General features: G+C 42.0%; 2 protein-coding genes across 2 annotated transcripts; both read left to right on the forward strand.

The window, feature by feature from the left end:
- Positions 1-6,900: 6,900 nt before the first annotated feature.
- On the forward strand, positions 6,901-16,606 carry pglyrp2 (peptidoglycan recognition protein 2). The gene is made up of 4 exons (XM_012882087.3): positions 6,901-7,192; positions 8,985-9,845; positions 11,439-11,649; positions 15,820-16,606. Exons 1-4 carry the CDS (start codon positions 7,120-7,122, stop codon positions 16,121-16,123), a joined length of 1,449 nt encoding a protein of 482 aa, XP_012737541.2. The 5' UTR covers positions 6,901-7,119; the 3' UTR covers positions 16,124-16,606.
- A 1,372-nt stretch (positions 16,607-17,978) lies between these two features.
- On the forward strand, positions 17,979-20,343 carry LOC105939794 (lysozyme g). The gene is made up of 5 exons (XM_021308411.2): positions 17,979-18,151; positions 18,374-18,451; positions 18,578-18,774; positions 18,884-19,022; positions 20,007-20,343. Exons 1-5 carry the CDS (start codon positions 18,148-18,150, stop codon positions 20,138-20,140), a joined length of 552 nt encoding a protein of 183 aa, XP_021164086.2. The 5' UTR covers positions 17,979-18,147; the 3' UTR covers positions 20,141-20,343.
- The last annotated feature ends 2,034 nt before the right edge of the window (positions 20,344-22,377 follow it).

Consider the following 22,377-nt stretch of genomic DNA (forward strand, 5'->3'; position numbering starts at 1 on the left):
AAAAACCCCACAAATGTTTAGCTTTACAGCTAATACTATTTAATCATTAATTTATTAACTTCAAGATTGATTCATTTATTCACTATTTTTAAAATGTATTTCAAGGTTTATTTATTCATTCATTTCAAGTTTTTTATTTATTTAGTTATTTCATATTGGAATTTTATATTTCCGGGACTTTTTTAACCCCATTTTTATATCTCTTTTTATTTCATCTTCTCATCATCTTCCCTGACAACTTACCGGGACGAGTGCTCAAAGACTTATCTGACTAGCTGGCTTTCGTCCTCATGGATATATTTAACACCTCACCGGCACATGCTGTCATCCTATCCTATTTCAAGACTGCAACCATCATACCAGAGCCCAAAACCCCCACAATTTCATCACTGAACAATTACTGCCCTTTCACAGTCACTCCGATCATAATTAAGTGCTTCGAAAGGCTGGTGAAGGACCCTGCAAGCAACAACTAAGAAGATGGTTTGAATGGGACATTTAATGCAAAATCCACATTTTTAGCCCTTAAATACATGTTATTGTGTAGTTGAAGTCTCAAGGAATGCAGTGCATGTGAATGTAGTCTGTCCAGAAGCTGCGTAGATATCTTTATGTTTTATTTTTGGCTAATATTTTTTAAAAGTTTTCTGATTTTTTTACTTTCTTTTAACAGTTAAGTCACAGTATTTACTGCAAAACGGCTGAACAAGGTCATGAATGTCCAGCTTGCAAGTCTTGCTAATCTGCCATTTTTTATTTCTCAGAGTGATTTTGTAGTCCAAGCTGAAGGATACCAAAGCTACAAGTTGATAAGTCATCTGTAATTCATTACACCGTACCCCAGGATACTACAAAAATGGGTGAAGTGGAAGACTCTGTGACCTGGAGGTGGGCGGGGTGTGAAGTTCCTCTTTTAGATTTAGAGATTTCCTCACTATAAACCATACTGACAGCACAGAAGCAACCACGTTAACCCTTTCACTGTCCGAGAAAGATTGGCTGTGACCTTAAGGATCCTAGTTTCAGGGAGTAGCTACTGACCAGAGAAGTGTATCACACAGCCATAACTTTGGTTTGGCTACTTTTTCACACATTGCAGCCGAGGTTTGTCAGGCTAGCTGGAGGGCTCTACAGCAGTGTAGCAGCTTGTGTTAATAATGTTCTGTGGAATTCTAACTTGTTAAATGGAGTTTCTGCACGTTCGTAAATTAATTCTGGTAGTTCGAAAGCATGTAGCAAAATGTTCTATTTTGGTCCAAGTTTGTTCCATAATTCTCTAAATTTGTCTGCATGCTTATTATTTTTATTATGCATTTTTTTTTATCCAAGTAACAGCTTTGCACATTAGACTAAATTGTGTGTATTGTGCATTATAGTAGTGTATATTTACATCCAAGCACCTCACAAAGATGTGAGGGTTTTAATGTGTGTTTTCTTATCATACAAGTGACACCTTTGATTATGGGTGGAAAGTGTACAATTACAGCCAGTCTAGGACTAGACAAGTGACAGAAAACTCATTTGGTATCCTGGTGGCACGTTTGAGAATTCTAGTATGGCCCCTGAAAAGACGGTGAAGGCCTGTGTGGCTAGCCCACATAGATGTTACTGCAGCTCCTGCATCCAGATACCTGCTACAGAGTTTTGCTGATGTGGCAGCAGCCTCAGGGGATGGTGAATGTGGAAGGCAGGGGATCAAAAACAGCGAACTACTGGAGCCAGGGCGACTGTCAACTGCAAGAGCATCTTCCAGCAACTGTTGCAGTCTAGAATGAACTCAGATCTTATCTCAGGGACTTGTACCTTGGCAGGAATCAGTAATACAGTAAGGGAGGTTTACTGAAAGCGTGCGGTTTGACTGTCATTGCTTCATTTCAATTCAAATTAAAAATGTCAAGTAACCTCAGTTGTCCATAAACATCCATATGGATGAACAACTCAGAAACTGTAAATACGTAAGTTTTTTTTCTCCATTTTTACATTTTAGAAAGTGTTTCAGGAACACACTAATAGAAAATCTTGAGCATGCTACATATTACATGACGCTACAGGTTGTAGCGTCATGTAATAGTTGTTGAAAGCAGTTATTGGGATAGTAACAGATGATTTATAGACATCATGTACATCACAGGTAGGGCATACATACAGTAGATATAGACAAAGGGACTGATATAGGGACAGGTCAGTTAGATTGTGTGATAACACAATCTATGAGATAATAATAATTGGCTTCTATAAAGACTCAGGCAACCATCATTCAGGGCTCGCTCTTCCTTATTCCTTTTTCCCGTGTCCATAACGATCAAGAGAGCAGCATCAGCTCAGATCTGCTTATTTAGAGTAAAAATGTAAAAGTATAGTTTCTGTTTCGAGAGTCCTTTCCTTCAAAAGAAGTTATTCAGTGTTTGAACACTTCTCTGGGGTAAAAGAACAGAAAACCCAGACTTAAAGACAACTGAGAGAAAACAGAAATCAGGTGGGTGCAACAACAGAAGCACAAACAGGAGCAGATCACGACACATTCAGCTTTTAGCTCAATGTTCCTTGGCAATCACTTCATTAGAGATACAATTAATTAAGCCAAAGCTGCTTTTCGTATGTCCAGTCCATCTGCGATTTGTTTGGTGTCCATCAATGCATCCAAAGAACTCCCTTAATGATAGCTTGCTGGTTGCAAGAGCCTGAAGACCCAGTCTAAAATTGGTTCTCTGCTGAGCTCTGTGGACACAGTTTCCTCTATGAAACTTTTGTTTCTGGTTCATTTGTAGCAAAACTGTAACCCTGGAAACTGAAATATTTGTACTGCACAGCACTATGTGAGACTTGATGGATGAAGCAAGAAAACTGAAAAAAAGATGCAAAAGATCTTCACTGCATTGCCAACAAACCCTGCATTAGCCTACAGGTTTTCGTATGTGCATCAGATACAAAGGCAAGAGTAGCATACTGTTAAAAATGAAATGTCCAGAAAAAGAAAAAAAAAAAGGAAAAGATTCTTGAAAAAATGAGTAATACTCTCAATTGTCCTTTCACTGAAACCACCATGTAAATGATAAATATTTATGTTGTTGCCAAATGGCAAATCCTGCTCTACTGCTGGGCCCATACTGAGTGTAGGCGAGCTTGCTCAATGCTGTCAGCAGGTGGCGATACAAGCCACACACACACACACACACACACACACACACACACACACACACACACACACACACACACACACACACACAGCCTACGCCACAAAAGGCCTGAAAATAAATTAGAAACCAAAAGTGAAATCTTGTTGGTATATTCCTCAGGGGGAAGGAGGTTCTCTTAAAGGAAATGCTGGGCTGTGGTGCACGACCTGATAAATTGTGAACAGGATGTAAAATACGGATGTCTCTTTCGCTTACTTTTTCAACAAACAGTTGAAGAGCCCGGCACTTTTATTGTAAACAGATTTACAATAAAAGTGGTCTGCAGTCAGACCATCAACATTCCTCAGTAGAAACGATTCATGTTGAACAGCTAAAATAAAGAAATAAATCGCTTACATTTAAACCAACTTTCAAAACTAGTTTAGTTTTGTAAAAAAAAAAAAAAGTAGGATCATCTCGCTCATGAGGTATGTCCTCACGTCTTAAAGAGACACAATATAAGAATTATACTTTTACTTTTTTTTTTACTGAACTCTTATTTGCTTTGTTATCAAACTAAATAAGCTAATATAACAGGACTATCTTAACTGCCTTTCCACTCTTAATCCAATAAAACTTCAATTAAGTTTTATTTATATAGCACCAATTCATGTAACATGTCATCTCAAGCGACTCATGTCATCACATTCGCTGTATTTGCTGATACATCAAAAATCCACAAAAAACAATAAGTGGAGATCCAAGTATCCTTAATCCAAATGTGAAAGTTTCAGACGTCCAGGAATGACAAAGTCGAAAGATGTACCGTTTTCCTCCAGGAATTTAGGGTGTACCTCACAAGATGAGTCAAATCAGGACCGGACAGGTCCCCCTTTCGTTGCCTACCTGTCGAAAAAAATTGATCAATACTATTGAGAGACCAGCTTACCAGATCCATGTTATTTATGTGAGAGCAACTTTGTACATCTGGAAAGGAAAGTGTTTTTGGTTCACAGTGGAAGCTGGTAGGGGTTCTTTGCCATTTCTGTTCAACATCTTTTTTCCAGTTTTGTGGGTAGAGAGGGAGCTCAGCCATTGCATGTTTGTGTTTACTTGTAGATAGAGGTGAATTTTATTTCATTGTTGGAAGTGGATGTTTGTTGGTAGTTTTAGCTTTGGAGAGCCTGAATCTTAAAGCTTCACTGTGTTTATTCCTTCTGTCCTGATATTGGTTGCCCTAATTGTAAAATAAATACCTTTTTTTCCACTGACATGATTTGTTTGTCTTGATGATTCATTTGTTTACATCCTTGCCCTTTTCCTGAACGGTCACATCTTTTGCCCTTTCTTCTCTCTCACTTTCCTCATTCATCAGCTCTTCAAAGTACACCTTCCATCATTCTATCACACTTGTAACACCTGTTACCTCAATCCTTTACCCTATCCTGCTGAACAGCCTTCCCATCTCTGCCTCGTCAACCTGTATAACCTGTACTACCTTCTCTTCCTCGTTACAGTCCAACCTATCATACATTCATTGTTAGCCCTGCTACTCGCAGCAACATTGAGTACAACCTTATACTTTGACTGGTTTTGCCAGTTTTCTAATGTTTCTGTAACATTTAGTCAGTCGTACAGCTGCTATCTTTCAATGTTTTTCAGATGAGACTTTACAGCTCTGTTTGTATGCACAAAATATCATATGTCACTGGTGGTGTTTTAACAACAGTAGCCACAGTGGCTAAACCAACCAAAAATCCTTTGCTTAAAGGATGGATCACCATTGTTTATTAATGTTTAATGTTTCATGTTCAGTTGAACAGACTTTAAAAAAGTCAAAGATTTTGCCATTAAAATGCATTCTGTGACTTAGGTTGGTTGTATTTTGAATGTTTAACAATGACTTTGGGTGAGCAGCCTATTTTTTTTCCTACGGTCTGACAAGAGGGAAACTGAAACACAAAGAAGGGGGAGATTATATAATCTGTGACTCGTTAGTTTCGACCTCCGAGGCAAAAAGAACTACAAATTAGCGTGTAAGGATCCCCAGGGGTTTGATTATTTATGATAGCTCCCTGGGGATCCTGCAGTCTGGTTGTTTGTACATTTGTACTGTTCATCCCTAGACCCTCGTTTTTGTTATCCGTTTAGTTTTCTGTTCAGTATTCATGTTAATATATTTTGGCATCTGTTACATTCAGGTCCTGTCTGGTTAGCTTATATGTTCTTTGTTATTTTAGTAGTTCTGTTAGATCTTTATTTTATGCTTGCCTTTCTGTAGCTTAGTTTTGGTTCAGTATTTGTGTTTATCACGCATACTTGTGATTGCTAGATTTGGTTCCTGTTTTAGTTAGCTTCTGTTCTTTATGTTAGAAGTTCTGTTAGTTCTGTTCTTCTTTAGTTTATGTAGGTTTTCTCCCACAGATCTGGGCATTCTCTTGCTTCTTCGTTAGATTCAGTTCTCCCTCTGCTCCAGCCAGTTCTCTCCTCTCCCTTCCCTCTGTTAATTAGATCTTACTCTTTTCATCTGTGTAGTTAGTGCTACCTGCAACTGCTCCTGTTTTTTTCTCCGGCGTAGCTGAAGCGGATCCAGCCATGGCCCCAGAGACCCAAGGCCCACAAAGTCACTGGGGCCCAGGCACCGCAAAGCAGCTGCCAGGAGCAAGCCGCCGCCCGCCGGAGCACCCAGCCCCAGACACCAAGGACCACCAACGAGTCAAGGCGCCTGCCAACGGAGAGGAGCAGGATGGGGGAGGTGAGTCCCCCATCACAGGGCCAGAGATAGGTGGCAGGACGCGAGAGCCAACCTAGAACCCAGGCAACCCCCAAATCAGCCACCATGCCCCACATCCAACAGCCCCCCACTCCCACTGGGTGATGGAGCTGATCAAAGGAGCCCACGTCTTCTTAGCTAATCTTTCTCTGAACACACTCCTGTATTTGCTTGTTTAAACACCAAGTCTCATTGGGAACTTTCCTTCCAGAAAAAATACCAAGTACCCTATATGTCTCCCTGATATTAGCTGTAGTTGTCCAGACATCTGGAAGCACCTTCTGGCCTCACAGAGCCTGTCTCAACTCATCCCTAAAAGCTACACAACTTCATTCCCCTTTCAGCTTTTACCACTTTGTTCTCTTTATCTTCATCACTATCAGCCTCATTCTACCCACCACCACCCACATACTGTCTGGTAACTCTCACCAACTACTACCTTGCAGTCATCGAGTTCCTTCAGGTTACGTCGTTCCCAAGACCCTGCATTGATAAGAGGGTATCATGATGGATGGATGAATGGAAGTCTTTTTATGACAAAAGAAAAATTTGTTTGACCTGAAGCCTTACATTTCAATGTGACAGTAAAATGGATATCCATGAAATCAGTTCTGATAGTGGTATTTTATTTGTCCATTTTTTTTTTTTTTTTGCACAGATCTGCATTCAGTAAACTGCCCACGGCCTGAAGAGCAACCAACATATTGTTATTGGACTCTGATAGCACAACATATCTAATACATGTATCTAATGAGATGGAAAACACCAACTCTACATGTGCTTCACATCAGCTGTGTCTGTGCAGTAAAAATAAATAAATAAATAAAAAGCCAAAAAAAAAAAAAAAGCCAAAAAAAAAAGCCAAGGGAAAGTCAGACCTTAATGAAAGAAAAACAAATATTCAACAGGACTCTTTCCATTAAGAGTAGCAGACTTTGCTGCTTGACTGTAGGCTGAATCAATATTTGAACCCATCAGTGCACAAACAGTACTATTGGGACACAACATTGCTGTCATGCACGTACTCCTACACACAAAAACAAACCTACAGATCCTCAGAGCCCCTCTAAACCGCTACTTTGCAGGAGTTTTATGACAGCTTCTTGGTAGGATTTAATGTGAGAGTTTCCTTCACTCTTTAGGACCTATTCTGTGTGAGCCAGGCTGTAATTGTATTAGTCTATTTTATTGTAAATAGGACCTTAAGCGCCCACAACTAGGATATGCAACATGGAGTTGGTTGGATTTACATTTTTTGTTCTTGCAACATTAAACTTCTTAACTGTCAGCAGCAGGCCAGCAGGTAAGCTCATTATATTCAAAGATAACACATTTGTAAAACACTTTTTGTATAACTAATATTTTATTAGGCTAAAGATGTTTTTGCTCAGTTATGTTTGAACTGGTCAGTTGCTCATGAAGTTTGGGTTATTCAAACAGGTTATATCATAATTCGCCTTTCAAGTGTTGAATATTTCCAGAATATTTATCGAAAGAATTTTTACAGAATCAAAGACATTAAGATGAACCCATAAAAAAAGTGTTTGAAGAAAGTGTCTGACAGGAACAGGGAAATACGGAGTATCATTTACATTAGAAACATCTGCATAGTAAACATTCATCCCTTTTATAAAGCACATCACAAAATTGTTTTTGTGATGTGCTTTATAGTTTTTTTTTAAATTTTGCTTGGAAAATAATCTAGTGCGTTAAAATGTGGATTATTATATATTATAACATTTTGTATCTATTATAAAAACAAGGCAAAATGAAACAGCATTTATCACCATTTATAAAATTCCATTTATTTCCCAATGTGTAAAGTACATGCAGTACATTAGTGGCTCCCAAATGTTTGTACAGTCCTGTTTAAATTAATGGTTTTTGAGATGATTACAATGGGGGCCAAGATAAATCATTCAAAAACTCTCTTAAATGTGACTTTTGTAATAAACTTGAGATGAGAGAACCCGATATTCAAGCCGGACATGGAGTTGCGCTTTAATAGGTTATTTTTAAATTACAAACAAACAAGAAACAGATTTGGGCAGAAACATGTCTGAACTGGAGCAGGCTGCTCACAGCAGGAGATGACAGGCAGAGAAGGCAGACAGGAACTAAAGGTAAGGCTGGGATTATGGTCAAAACAGTCCAAGGTCATGTCCAGAATCAGAGAGCATGATGAGGTGTCCAGGAATGTAAGGCAAACAGGGAAAATCTAAAAACTTGAGGCAAAGGTCAAGAACATGTAAGCAGAAAAGGAATGCTGGAAGGTTACTTCCATGGCTTTCCAGTGATCTGATCAGAGAATGACTGCAGTGACAGGTATATAAAGGCAGAGTCCCAGGTGAGATGACTTGAACTTAATTAACAGCGCAGGTGAATTGAATGAGATAAACTGGCTGGGGCTATGATAGAGGGTGCAAATTGAAATAAACCTGAATGGAGCTGAATAGAAACACAAGGAAATGATCTGACCCAGGCTCTAACACAAGAATCCAAGCAAAAGTGAATGTAAGAATTAACTTGCTCTAGAGAGACCTGAAAATAGCTGTCCACCAACATTCACCACCCAACCTGACGGAACTGGAGAGGATACCCAAATCCAGGTGTGAAAAATGTGTCATTCCCAAGAAGACTGATGGCTGTACTAGCTCAAAAGGATTCTTCAACACAATACTGACCAAAGGGTCTGAATACTTATGACCATGTGATATTTCAGTTTTTATTTTGTAATAAATTTGCAAAAATGTGTACATTTCTCCTTTTTTTCTGTCAAGATGGGGTGCTGAGAAATGATTGAGAAATAAAATAAACTTTTCTGAATTCAGCAAATGGCTGCAATGAGACAAAGAGTGAAAAATTATATATATATATATATATATTCAGACCAAAGCTTTGTAGTTCCACTTTATATAGACAGCATGTGATTGATGGGGTGGATGTGCAAAAAACTCTCCAGTTTTGAAACTGGTCCAACTTCATTGTAGCTTAACGCTTGTAAATGAGATTCTCATCCTTGTAAATGATGATGATAGATTACAGGATCAATAACTTTCCAGATCTGTAACAAACATTGATCACATGTCTTTCAGGTGTCCACTTGCGTAACATGGAGAGCTTCATCCACGCTGTGCAGCAGGTTGAAGACTCCTACCCTGGTCTGTCAGCCCTGGCTCTGGTTAGAGCTTTGCGGAGGACTGCTGGCCATGATGATCCAATGACCATCCATTTCTTGGGAGCGTCATATAATCTAAGTGACACAGAGGGTTTGGAGGGATCCATTCTAAATGCAACATCCTTCAGCTTTTTTGACAAGGCTATCCACCACATTGTGACAGACCACGGAGAAGAGAGGGGGGTGGTCCTTGCTCCAGACGGCACCACGGTAGCTCTAGCACCCTTGCTTTTAGGGATCGAATCAGGACTGAAAGCAAAGATGGAGGGAACGGAAGCTCTTGGGATCTTCCCTCTAACCCTGGGTAGGCCACTGGGCCTATCATTCCTCAGTCTGCAGGACATCCCCCCGTCTCTGCGTCTGGGTCCCAATGGGTGCTGGGACAACGTGGAGCAGCCGAGGGTGTTTAAGCTGTCTCGGCCTGCTACTCTGGCCACAGATGCTGTTATCAATGGTGGCATGGATGGAGTTATACTGGGCTTGCACCTCAGCAGATTACCAGCATCTGAGCAGCCACAGGCCCTCAGTGAGATCCTGAGAGGATATTATAATTTCACTCTGACTGAGAACCAGGGCATAGATAATGTGACCACCCAAATAAGCCCCAGGAGAAGGGAGCTTTCCAGGTCGCTCCTGGAGCCACTCGATCTTCACTCTGCAGTGATGACAACACTAGCGTTGGTCTGGAAGCTGGAGAAGACAGAATGGATCGCTCAGGACACTGGATTGGGAAAGGCGGTGCAGGATGGACTGCAGACATTCACGCACAAATACCTGGGTGAGCAATTCTATTATGTCAGACGGATTTAGGCCCAAAACAGGGATGCGAATAGTATTTTCTTTCAGATGGTTCGATCTGAAAATGAACTTTTTGAGTTTCCAAATTAGTACGTCACTCTTTGTTCCTTCTCCTACAGGACAAACTATACAGTAATCTCTTTTGGATTTTGATGTCAGCTGCTGACGTGATAATGCATTTTAAAGGGGTTATAGTGCAACATACAAAAGTTTTCACATTTCTTTAACCTTTTTGCAACATTTGCCATGTTACAACCAGAACCTTTAATGTATTTAATCAAGGGATTGACCAGAACAACAAAGTCCATAATTGTAAAGTGTGTTGCAGGCATGGCTTCCTACTCAGCCTGAACGCACCATCCTCTCTGTAAACTATGGCGGTGTCAGTGTCATGCTGTGGGGATGCGTGTCTGCAAGGGGAAAGAGGTCAGAGTCAATGAAAAGATGGATAAGGCTAAATACGGAGCAATACCACCAGAGAATAGTTTAGCACAGCATGGCACAAAATATCCATAGCATACAACATCACTTTACCTTTTAGGCATTTTAAAAGATATAAACAGTGCTGACCAAAGTGCTGCAAATGTAGAATTTCAAAAGGCAGCCTAAATACAAAAAACACAAGGCAAGGCAGGTTTATTTGACAATTCAAAGTGCTTTACATGAACAGATAAGAAAGGAAAACATCGGGAGGAAAGTACATCACAGTGGAATAGTAGCCGCAGGTCAAGATACATTGGATTAAAAACCTAATCTACTGAAGTTTCAGTAACCTACAATAGTTTGAGTTAAACATTAACATTTAAAGGGAATTCTAAACAAATAGGTTTTTAACCTTGATTTAAAGCACTTTTACAGTCCTCTGGGAGTTTGTTCCGGATTAGTGGAGCATAAGAGCAAGATAAAGCAATTAGAAAATAATAAAAGGGATGCAAGAAACTAAAAATCACATACGACTCTCTGCCAGGAAGGCCGAGAAGTGAAGCAGGAAGCTGTGAAGAAGCTGTGTAACCTCTGAGTTTTAATCCAGTCTTAATATACACATATTAAAGGCGGACAAAGAAAGATAACAAAAGAAAACCTTTTATTGGCTCCAAAAGACTTGAGACTGGGAGGAGGTTGACCTTCCAGCAGGACAGCGGTACCAATTCCCAGAGATTTTAAAAAAAGAAGGCCAAAGGATGTTTATGTCTTACAGCCATAAATCCAGATGGGATTCTCTGACTGTAAAGAAGAATAGGGTCTGTGGATGTGCAACGCTGGTAGAAACATATCCCAAAAACACAGCGGCTGATCGTAATGCTAGAAAGTACTGACTCCAAGCAGCTGAATATATTAGCATTCCACCTATTTTAGGTGTTATTTGAATTTTTTTTGTAAATTATATATTTTTCTTCTGTTCTACAATAATGCACTGTTTTGTATTGGTCTCTAACAAATTTGCACTTGTAGCCTGAAAAAAATGGAAACAAATATGCAATTGCAAGGCTAAAAAGAGCAAGGTGCTTTGAAATGAATTGGCATATATAGTCACTGTTGTGGTAACCAATGAACTGTATCCTCCTGAATGCAGATTGCCCTCCGATCATCCCTCGCTGCCAGTGGGGAGCGAAGGCGAACCGGGATACACCCATACCGCTGTCTCTCCCCCTCCAGTTCCTCTATGTCCACCATACCTATGAGCCGTCGTCGCCCTGTTTATCTTTCTCAAGCTGCTCCCGGAACATGAGGTCCATGCAGCGTTTTCACCAAGACGACCGTGGATGGAACGACATTGGATACAGGTAATCGAGTTTAGGTAGTGATTATATGGCATCCGGGTTAATATGTTGAACACGAAACCCACTCAAAGACCCACTCAAAAATTTGTATTAAGGTTTACTTGTAAAATTTCTAAAAAGTTGCAAATGTTAATGGTTCTGATAGCTGTGAGGCTGTCAGGTATGCACCATTGGTCCAAGTCTTTTTTTTCCCTGAAGGGCTGGCCTAACCAGCAGGCTAATTAGAATAGATTGAAGAAAAGAAAGGAGGCCAAATTGGACATTCAATTGAAGTGTGATAAAGTTGGAGTTTCTACATGGATCTTTGTCTAACAGCTCTTGGAAGTCAGAGTTTTCCCAAAAGCAGATCCCTCAGAGGGATCTCAGTGTGGAGAATCGATTTCTCCTGGAGATTCAAGCAGTTAGCATACAGCTCGGATCACAAAATGACCACAGTGTAAATAACCACTTCATTTTGACATTACCACGAGGGAAAATGGCACAATCATGCATTTGATGACACATCAGGGAAAGTTTTCAGTTTGGATTTAGATGACTGAAATGTACTTTTGAGTAGTTCAAGCTGTAGCGGTGAGCATGAATATCTGACTGGGAGAATCCACCCTTTATTTCACAGTCCACAGAACAACTATGTAGGAGCCATAAATATATTGTTTCTTTGTCACGTGGTGTACGGTTGCTGTGGTGACGTGTAGAACGTGCCATGTTCCTTTTTTGAGTTGCAACAAACTAAGAACTAGATTTCAGACAACAACAAAACAGGAACGGTGTCTTTAACACCCAAAGTGCATGGTGCATAATATTTGATAGCGGTTTAGTCAGGATGTAGCATCTTATTGCTCACAGAGTAAAATGTTTGAATTTTACAGAACAGAAACATGTTGATCAGTGCCCAAAAAACGTTGCTTCACAGAAGGTCAGTCTCTTTAGTCAGGAGATTAGTTTTAGTGCTGTCAACAAGTATCCGCACCATTCAGATTTCTTTTGTTTTTGCTTTTTTTGTCACATCTAAATGTTCCTAGTCGGCAAACATAATTTTAATATTAGAAATAGATACTGTAACTGGAGTAAATGCAAATAATGATCTGATTGATGAGGGGAAAAGGCTGTCCGAGTTAAGCTGGCACGATGTGGGGAAGTAATTGTAAACAGTTTGTGCCGTCCTTGGGAGAATTAATTGCCATCAAGTATTCGTTGTGACAGAAAACGAGTCTTTGTCGATTTTTGAGATTTCAGTGTTTGGTGCATTACAGTGCAGAATTTATCTCCATCCAGAGGTGGTGCTACCTGTCTACACTGCCTGGTTAAAGAAAGCCACAAAAAGTCCGATTTGCAGTTTTGTCACACGCCATGTTGGGCACAAAGCACAAATGTGGAAGAATAAGCTCTTTTTGTCAGGATCCCCAGGGGTTTGATTACTTAGTTTCAGGTTCTGGGGATTCTGCTGTTCTGTTTGCGTTTTACACTTCTTAATAATGGTTATCTGTAGATTTGTGTTTCTGCCATTGGTTAGTTTTCTGCAGTCATTTATCTGGACCAGCTCCGAGGTCCGCCATCAAATGATGGTATTCTCCAGGCTGTTTCCTTGTCTGTAATATAGGATGAGCCCGGTTGTATTTTCTTTTACTGAGTAGACATAAAAGCAAGATTTCAGTCAATTCCAGCAAAATCTTCTCACTCTTCATCCTTGTCGGTCACTGGCTGCTTTGAAAATATCAGAATCCCTCCAATTTCATAACCAATAAAGTTTCTGGGAAACAAGCGATCCAACAGCACAATTTAAAATGCTGCTGTCGTTGTAGCTGTTGCGTCCCATGTGTCGAGCTAATTAGTCAGTCATTCTAGTCGTACTCAGTTGTCAGGTCCTCTGCTAAGCTGCCCTGGTTCTGGTCTCCACCGTGTCATGTTCCTGTCTTTTCCACTGCCTGTCTGTAAGCCTCACATTAATTTTAATAAATCACTCTCTGCAATGCAATCCCCTAATCCGTGCCTGCGCTTTGATCCACAACCCAAAACACAACTCGTCACACTCTTTAGATGAATGCAATAGGATACTGCTTTGTGTTGGTCTGTCATAAACAGACTGACGTGTGTGGTTGTGATGTGAGGATTAAAAAAGTGCTGATGTGTACCGGCAGTCGAAGCGGCAGGCGGCTCGGCTGGTCGCCGAGGCAAAAACTCGGGGTGGGAAGAGTTCGGAGAGGCCATGGAGAAAGACTTCCGTACGGCTTCGAAGCGATTCTGGTCCACTATCCAGGTCTCAGGAGGGGGAAGCAGTGCAGTACCAACACTGTTTACAGTGGGGGTGGTGTGCTGCTGACCTCGACACGGGACGTCGTGTTTCGGTGGGCGTAATACTTCGAAGACCTCCTTAATCCCACCAACACGTATTCCATTGCGGAAGCAGAGCCTAAGGACTCTGGGTCGGGTTCTCCCATCTCCGGTGCTGAGGTTGCCGAGGTTGTTAAGGGGCTCCTCGGTGGCAAGGCCCCGGGGGTGGATGAGATTCGCCCTGAGTACCTTAAGGCTCTGGATGTTGTGGGGCTGTGTTGGTTAACGCGGCTCTGCAGCATTGCGTGGACCTCGGGGGCAGTTCCCCTGGATTGGCAGACTGGGGTGGTGGTCCCCCTATTTAAAAAGGGGGACCGGAGAGTGTGTTCCAACTACAGAGGAATCACACTCTTAAGCCTCCCTGGTAAGGTCTATTCAGGGGTTCTGGAAAGGAGGGTCCGTCGGATAGTTGAATCTCGGATTCAGGAAGAGCAGTGTGGTTTTCGTCCTGGCCGTGGAACACTGGACCAGCTCTATACCCTCAGCAGGATCCTGGAGGGGGCATGGGAGTTTGCCCAACCAGTCTACATGTGTTTTGTGGATCTGGAGAAGGCATTCGACCGTGTCCCCCGAGGGATCCTGTGGAGGGTACTCCGGGAGTATGGAGTACCGGACCCTTTAATAAGGGCTGTCAGGTCTCTGTACGACCGGTGTCAGAGTCTGGTCCGTATTGCCGGCAGTAAGTCGGACTCGTTTCCGGTGAGAGTTGGACTCCGCCAAGGTTGCCCTTTGTCACAGATTCTGTTCATAACTTTTATGGACAGAATTTCTAGGTGCAGCCAAGGTGTTGAGGGGATCCGTTTTGGTGGCCTTAGGATTGCGTCTCTGCTATTCGCGGATGACGTGGTCCTATTGGCTTCATCAGGGCGTGATCTACAGCTCTCACTGGAGCGGTTCGCAGCCGAGTGCGAAGCGGCCGGGACGAAAATCAGTGCCTCCAAATCCGAGACCATGGTCTTGAACCGGAAAAGGGTAGAGTGCCTTCTCCGGGTTGGGGAGGATGTGCTGCCCCTAGTGGAGGAGTTTAAGTATCTTGGGGTCTTGTTTACGAATGAGGGGAGGATGGAGCGGGAGATCGACAGGCGGATTGGTGCAGCGTCTGCTGTGAAGCTGGCGCTGTACAGATCCGTTGTGATAAAGAGAGACCTGAGCCAAAAGGCGAAGCTCTCGATTAACCGGTCGATCTACGTTCCTACCCTCATCTATAGTCACAAGCTTTGGGTCGTGACCGAAAGAACAAGATCCCGGATACAAGCGGCTGAAATGAGTTTTCTCCGTAGTGTGTCTGGGCTCTCCCTTAGAGATAGGGTGAGGAGCTCAGTCATCCGGGGAGGACTCAGAGTAGAGCCGCTGCTCCTCCACGTCAAGAGGAGCCAGTTGAGGTGGCTCGGGCATCTGGTCAGGATGCCTCCTGGACGCCTCCCTGGTGAGGTGTTCCGGGCACGTCCCACCGGGAGGAGGCCCAGAGGGAGACCCAGGACACGCTGGAGGGACTATGTCTCCCGGCTGGCCTAGGAATGCCTTGGGATTCCCCCGGAGGAGCTGGCCCAAGTGGCTGGGGAGAGGGACGTCTGGGCCTCCCTACTGAAGCTGCTACCCCGCGACCTGACCCCAGATACGCGGAAGAAGACGGACGGACGGACGGACGGACGGAACATATATAAATATTTTTGCAGGTTACTGTATGAATAGTTCAGTCTTTACGTCAGAACAGGCTTCGTAGGGAGTTTTCAGGCCATTGCATGGTGTATCTGGAAACCTGCTGCCATGAATGCATCATATTTTATATCATGATTTATGATATGTTGAGTTATTTAATTATACCCTACCCTTTGTTTTCAGCTTTGTGGTTGGATCAGATGGTTACATCTACGAAGGAACGGGTTGGAACCACGTTGGCAGACACACCAGGGGACATAACTCCATCGGCTACGGTGTGTCCATCATCGGAAACTACACGGCCACACTGCCGTCTCGTCATGCCATGGACCTGCTGCGACATAAACTGGCGCTCTGCGCTGTGAATGGGGGAGTTCTGACAGCCAACTTCACCATCCAGGGCCACAGACAGGTGGTGAACTACACCTCCTGCCCTGGAGATGCCTTGTTCTCAGAAATAAGGAGCTGGGAACATTTTAGGGAATGACAGCTGAAGCTGCTTTGAGATGCCTAAAGATCATTTTGGTTCCCAATGTGTTTTAATCAATGTGAATTGGTTCATTTATCTGACATAGGGGCTGAATTAAGCCCCGTGAGTTTATAATAGAAATACTTTGGTGAAGAGATGGACTAAGAAGTTATCATCTTAGAAATAGTTTGAACGATACTGCATCAACATTGTCAAATAATAAGTAACTTGGGGATCATAGAAAAACGAGTCTTTGTCGTTTTTATGAGTTACGGGTTTATGTTAAATTACAACTATCATTAAAAACAATTCTTTTGTTTTAAAAGTATTGCAAATATTACAGATTGATTTTCCTGTACAAAACAAGTTAAAAAAAATAGCAATGTAACAAACTACATAAAACAAAGCAATGGAGCAGAGACAGGAAAATATTACCCATGTCATTTTAAAGCAATGTAACTTTCCAGATGCAGGAGAATAAAGGAGACATCCACCACAGTTTGAGACCCGTCTGGTTCACTAACCAGCAAAATGTACCAAAACACTGACGCTACAAATTAAGTTGCACGTCTCCTTACTGCAGCAGTTATTAAAAATCAGCTACATTATACTGTACATTTTATTAAGCCAAGCAATCAGTGCGATAATCTTCAACACATTTGTTTAATAGATAACATATTTCCTTCCCTTTGTATGATTTTTCTTTTTAAGTATAGTTTTCCGGAATATTCTCTATATACTTATATGATAATTCATTTAGAATCACTTGAATGCTTGAGTACTCTTCATCTAATACCTACCGTCAACAAATAGGTAATTTGATCAAGGATTATGTTTTATTCTTTATTTTAAAATTAACTAAATAAACCAAAAAGAAACATAAGCATGCAACTACCAGCAGTGCATTGTCAGAAACACCGGCCAGCTCATCTACAGCTAAATTGGTTCGGTGAGGATGCAGAAATGCAGAACCGTGCAGAGACCTGGTTTTATTAGGACTACTCAGCAGAACTTACAATGTTGGTATGAAGAACAGGGAGAGCAACGGGGAACATGAAGTCAACGTAGAAGACATGGGCATGGTAGCGCGAGAATCCAGCAATGCGAAGTGAGAACAAGTGAGTAAATGTACTGAAGCAGGAATGGAAGCATCAAGTGTGCTGAGGAGCAGCAGCTGATGGAGGGAGAAGAGCAGAAACACAGATAAAAGAAACTCGGAGGAAACATGTAACAGAAATGAACTCACGGTATAAAGAACACAAAAATAAACAGGCAAATGCCTTAACAAGAACTAAAATGGTGACATCTACTGACGATGATGAGCACAGAGAAAAGAACCAGATAAGACAGTGACAAGGAAATAATCCAAATGCATGCACACACAAAAAAAACAGGATGCCTACAGGTTGGTGAACAGCTTCATTCCGGTGCCACTGTGCAACTTGGTTTATGATTGTTCTGTGTTGTGGAGCAGGATGCTCCACAACACAGAACAACACAGCATCTTGTGAAGCAAGGTGAAGTAAAAGGATTTGCTTCACCTTTTTTTCCATAATACTCTTGTTTTTGCTCTTCAGTTAGTAATGTTTGAGCCCCAGGTTTCATGCCCTCTTTAACAATGGCTCACTCAGCAAAGGTTTATTTTTTTATTAATTTGCACTAAAACTAAAATGCCACAAAAACATAAAACTTGCAAATAATAATAATAATAATAATAATTTCATTTTTAAAGGCACCTTTTAGAAGGTTAGAGCATTGCGTTTGGGCCCTGAAGGTTCTTGGTTCGATTCCCACAGAAAGACCCTTAGGCCAGAATAGACACACCCTCTGTGTTCCGAACAGGAGTTTCCACACATGGTTTCCTGTAACAGCATGGCTGTCACAACACAAACAACTTGCCAGACTGAAAGTGAAAGATGAAAGTAAAATGGGTTTAAAAGCTTCTCCTGCACCCAAAGACTTTACTTCACACCAGACGGCCGAACAGGGAACAGATCTTCCGCTCCAGCTTCAGGGAACCATAAGCAAGAGAAACTGCAACCATGAGTAAGTGCTTTTGTTTTTTCCAAACTACAACGGGAGTTGTCTGGTAAACGGCTGCAGCTGAATTTAAAAGACATAACACAAGTCTTTACTCTTTCCCCCTTAAAGCTAAAATCCTTCATTTATTGAGCATGGATAAAAAGAAACCAAAAGTTACATTTCCCCCAGACCCTGTGGTAACTGGCTTAAGGATACGTCTGCTGTGTGTTATTTAACATTTTACAGGTTATGGAGACATTACTAAAGTGGAAACAAGCGGTGCTTCCTCGAACACGTCTCAGCAGGATAAACTAGGTTACTCAGGTAAATGCTGACGAGAAAAGGCTGATCTGCAAGTCGCACAGGAACTGGAGACATTCGTCTGCCACATTTCTGTTGTGCTGAAAAGGAAACGCTCACATTATCCTATCGACTGATTTTTCTGAACAGGTGTGAGGGCCTCAGAAACGATGGCACAAACGGATCGAGGAAGAATGTCGAAATACACGTCAATAATCAACGGCGCGGGAAGACAGTGGGGTATTGATCCTGCCGTTATCGCCGCCATCATCTCCAGAGAGTCCAGAGCGGGAAATGTCCTGGACCATGGTTGGGGGGACCACGGAAACGCCTGGGGACTCATGCAGGTTGTTAAATGTTGTTTACGTCTAATGTGCAAAATTGTTGCAAGTGTCACATGAGGGCAGATTCACCAGAGATTTTAGATTATCCCGTGTCTTTCTCTAAAATATGTAGGTTGATAAAAGATATCACAAAATAGAAGGGGGCTGGAACAGTGAGGAGCACCTCCGACAAGCTACAGGGATCCTCGTTCATTTCATCAAAAGGATTCAGACCAAGTTTCCAAGCTGGAACAAGGAGCAGCAGTTGAAAGGTTTGTTTCACATGAAGGTGTTTGACTGGGTCTTCTAGCTGCCTCTGAGTCACCTGTGAGAAGACTGAAGGTCCCTGAATGTCCCTTCAAGGTTTATTATTCCTCCGCTGAGCTGCTGAGCAATCTCTGTGGTTATTCTAAACAAGGGTGTTGGCACAGATCAAATCTTCCTTCGCTCAACGATAGGAGCAGAATAAGAATCAATAGAGGAAGTTAATTCAAAGCACACGGTTTGATGTTATGATTGTTACTTATAGATGGTCAAGTGCATGTAATGGGTCACAAATATTCCCTGTTTCTTACACTCAAGCTTGCATACGCTCGTCAAAATTTGGGCTCTCAGCCTCCACCCTGCCGCTCTTCCTGTTTGGTGGGGAGCCCTCGCCGTGGGGAGAAAGTTGGGTTGAGGCATTTCTCAGGACCGTGTTGCACCACAACTGGTGACGCAACGCGGGTGGATCAACCCAAACCACCTTTGTGCTACTGTTGAGACAGACAGTCAGATCAGGAAGAAGGTAGGAGGTGGTGGAAGCGGACCACCGTGACACGCAATTTGGGGATGAGGTTTCCCTCATCCCCAAATGTTAAACTGCTTAAAGTGGTTTAAATGTGAAAGGCTGTGCTGACTTAAGGAGGGGCTTGCTTTGGTGTGAACATAGCATATTGACAAATGGCCTAACGACTCGACGGCTTCTTTCACATGACGCCTCGTATCTCCAGGCGGTCTAGACCTGCTGTGTGGAAGGAGTGTGGGGTGGGTGGGTGTAGAGCAATTCAGAGATTGCTGTTAAACCACTGATCTGCCAAGCAAGGTCAATGTCAAGGACCATAATATACGCTAAAAAGGGATCTGGCTAGCTCTGTCGGTGCTTTATCGTTGACCAGGGGCGATTTAAGGAGGGGCACATCTCTACAGCCATACTGGATGGATGTCGTTTGAAAAATGCTACTGTCTTTTCAAGTCTTTTTTTTTTATCCCTGCAGGAGGGATAGCGGCCTACAACATGGGTGATGGTAACGTCCATTCATATGAAGATGTGGACGCCAAGACAACTGGTAAAGACTACTCCAATGATGTTGTTGCCAGGGCTCAGTGGTACAAAAAACATGGTTTCTAAAGTCTACACGCTGATAAACCAGCAGGTATCCTGCTGAAAAAAGAGAGAAACTGCCAAGCAGACCTAGAAAATCAGCTTGTGTTTCTTTATGGAGTAGTTATAGATCACCACACTCTGCATTTATACTTCACTAATTTACACATTATAACATGTGTTGGTAAACTTTTAGTTAGTCTGAGTCATTTCTGAACTGGTAGAAAAGCCACATGTTTAAAATCGGGAGTCTTGCGACATCCGTAGCCTGAGTAAAAAAAGGTTAGAAATAAATCAAGTGTCTCTTACGTGTGTGTTTCCTTTGGTTTGGGTTTATAAAACAAGTCTCCAAGAAATGAAAGAAGACCTTAAACTGTCAGACTGAGTATGTAGTACCATGTATCAGGAAATAAGAAGCTGACTCAGTGGCATGTTGAAGACTATTCCAGTATGCTGTTACCTGTGAGCGTTTATTCATGATCTGTGTAAAAAGTATCCCATTTGTAATTAAAGATGCCAGATATTAAAAAAAAAATAAACAAAAGTAATTTCAGTCTTTTCTTTTGAAGAAAATCAGTGGAAGTCTAACCAGCAAACTGTCAGGCCGTCTTTGTGAGCCCACCTTAATACACAAAAATATAACACAACATAAACTATTTTAAAGGTGGATCAGTCTGGAAATTATGGCCTTAATTCATTGAGTCTGAAAAACGTCAACTGTTCACAGGGGTGTGTATTCTTCTCAGAGTCGATAGTGAGACAACACTCTCTGATGTTTTGGGTTTATTTGAATCCTAAAGAGCTAATCTGACATAAACACAGGGCTCTTAGTAAACCTTTCTCCATCAGTTTGTGCATCCTGTTTTTTATAGTTGACAATAAAATAAAAATAACCAATTTAATACACCAGTGTAACTATTAACAATGTCGTTTACGGCGGGGGTCTACCTCTAGTAGTCATAGCGCACTAGGCAGGGTGCACTCTGGACAGTCCAACATAGGACACACTCTTCAGTGGCTATTCAAAGAGACCCATTAAGCTCACAGTCATGTGTTTGGACTGTGAGAGGAAACCTGCCGATATCTCATGCATACACTGGGAGAAGGTGCAGACGCCATGCAGAAAGACCCAGGTCATGATTCAAACCCTGGACCTCCTTGTTGTGCCTGACAACAGTGCCACCAATAAGCAGCCTACAAGCAAAACGGGGGGAAAAGACTGCAAATATTCATAGTGAAAATCAGAGGTGTTGGCCCAGTTCACCTGACTCGAGTGAGACTTGTATCACAGATTCAATGACTTAGGACGTGATGGATTAATAAAAGACACTGAAATTCAATTCAGACTTTAGAGCACAGGTGTCAACCTCAAGGCCCGCGGGCCGAATCTGGCCCGTCGAGGTAAATTAACCGCCCCTCAAGAGCCAGAAAAAAAAGGCATATCGTGTCATAAAGTAGAGGCATATATTATTTTAAAGTGTATAAAGTGCCTAAAACTGTGCCTCCTATAGTGAATGTTTTTACTGTGTAGTAAGAGCATCCTGCCACTAGATGTCAGTTTTCCCCACAACACAACCCAGAAATATCCAAAAGGAGAAAAAGTGATGCAGAATGATGAATTTAAAGTGTGACTCACTCCAGTATCAAGTTTTTTTTTGCAGATAAACTGTATAAATATGGGCCTAAGGTGCTACTTTTATGTTTATGTTGTGTATTTTTTATACTTCTATGTGAACTGGAATGAAATTATGAAATGAAAAGTATTGTCTATGCACGCTCAACTGGCCCATTTAATGACTTCATGACACCAAAGTGGCCCCATATAGAAATGAGTTTGACACGCCTGCTTTAGCGGCAATGACTTCACTTGAACTTGAGCCTTTTGACCTGAAAGCCAAACAGAAAATATGTTGTTTAAAGGAAGCTGTGTCCCTCAGACTTTTTATAATCAACTGGCATAAACCTCATGTTTTCCTGTCAACTTAACTACCCTGAATTATCATGTTCACCCCAACATGCAATTAAGTTTTAGAAGACAGGCATGAAGAGCTAAAGTCACATAAAGACACTGGGGGGTCGTGGTCGAGTGGTTAGAGCAGCGCGCTTGCACTCAGAGAAGGATGCAAGTACCCGGTTCAATCCCCAGTGCCTGCACTCTGGGTCCTTGAGCAAGACCCTTAACCCCAGATTGCTCCCCAGGCGCTGCACATGGTAGCCCACATGGTAGCCCAGAGAACAAATTTCATTGTAATATATGTTTTAAA

This window comes from Fundulus heteroclitus, chromosome 5 (genome assembly GCF_011125445.2).
Source record: "Fundulus heteroclitus isolate FHET01 chromosome 5, MU-UCD_Fhet_4.1, whole genome shotgun sequence".
NCBI classification, from domain to species: domain Eukaryota; kingdom Metazoa; phylum Chordata; class Actinopteri; order Cyprinodontiformes; family Fundulidae; genus Fundulus; species Fundulus heteroclitus.

Excerpts from the sequence above, each read along its gene's own strand:
- pglyrp2 (XM_012882087.3), top strand. The coding sequence starts at position 7,120 with ATGGAGTTGGTTGGATTTACATTTTTTGTTCTTGCAACATTAAACTTC. Across the intron at positions 9,846-11,438 it reads ATTCACGCACAAATACCTGG|ATTGCCCTCCGATCATCCCT; the intron begins GTGAGCAATTCT and ends TCCTGAATGCAG. Across the intron at positions 11,650-15,819 it reads TGGAACGACATTGGATACAG|CTTTGTGGTTGGATCAGATG; the intron begins GTAATCGAGTTT and ends CTTTGTTTTCAG.
- LOC105939794 (XM_021308411.2), top strand. Across the intron at positions 18,452-18,577 it reads GGATAAACTAGGTTACTCAG|GTGTGAGGGCCTCAGAAACG; the intron begins GTAAATGCTGAC and ends TTTTCTGAACAG. Across the intron at positions 19,023-20,006 it reads CAAGGAGCAGCAGTTGAAAG|GAGGGATAGCGGCCTACAAC; the intron begins GTTTGTTTCACA and ends TTATCCCTGCAG.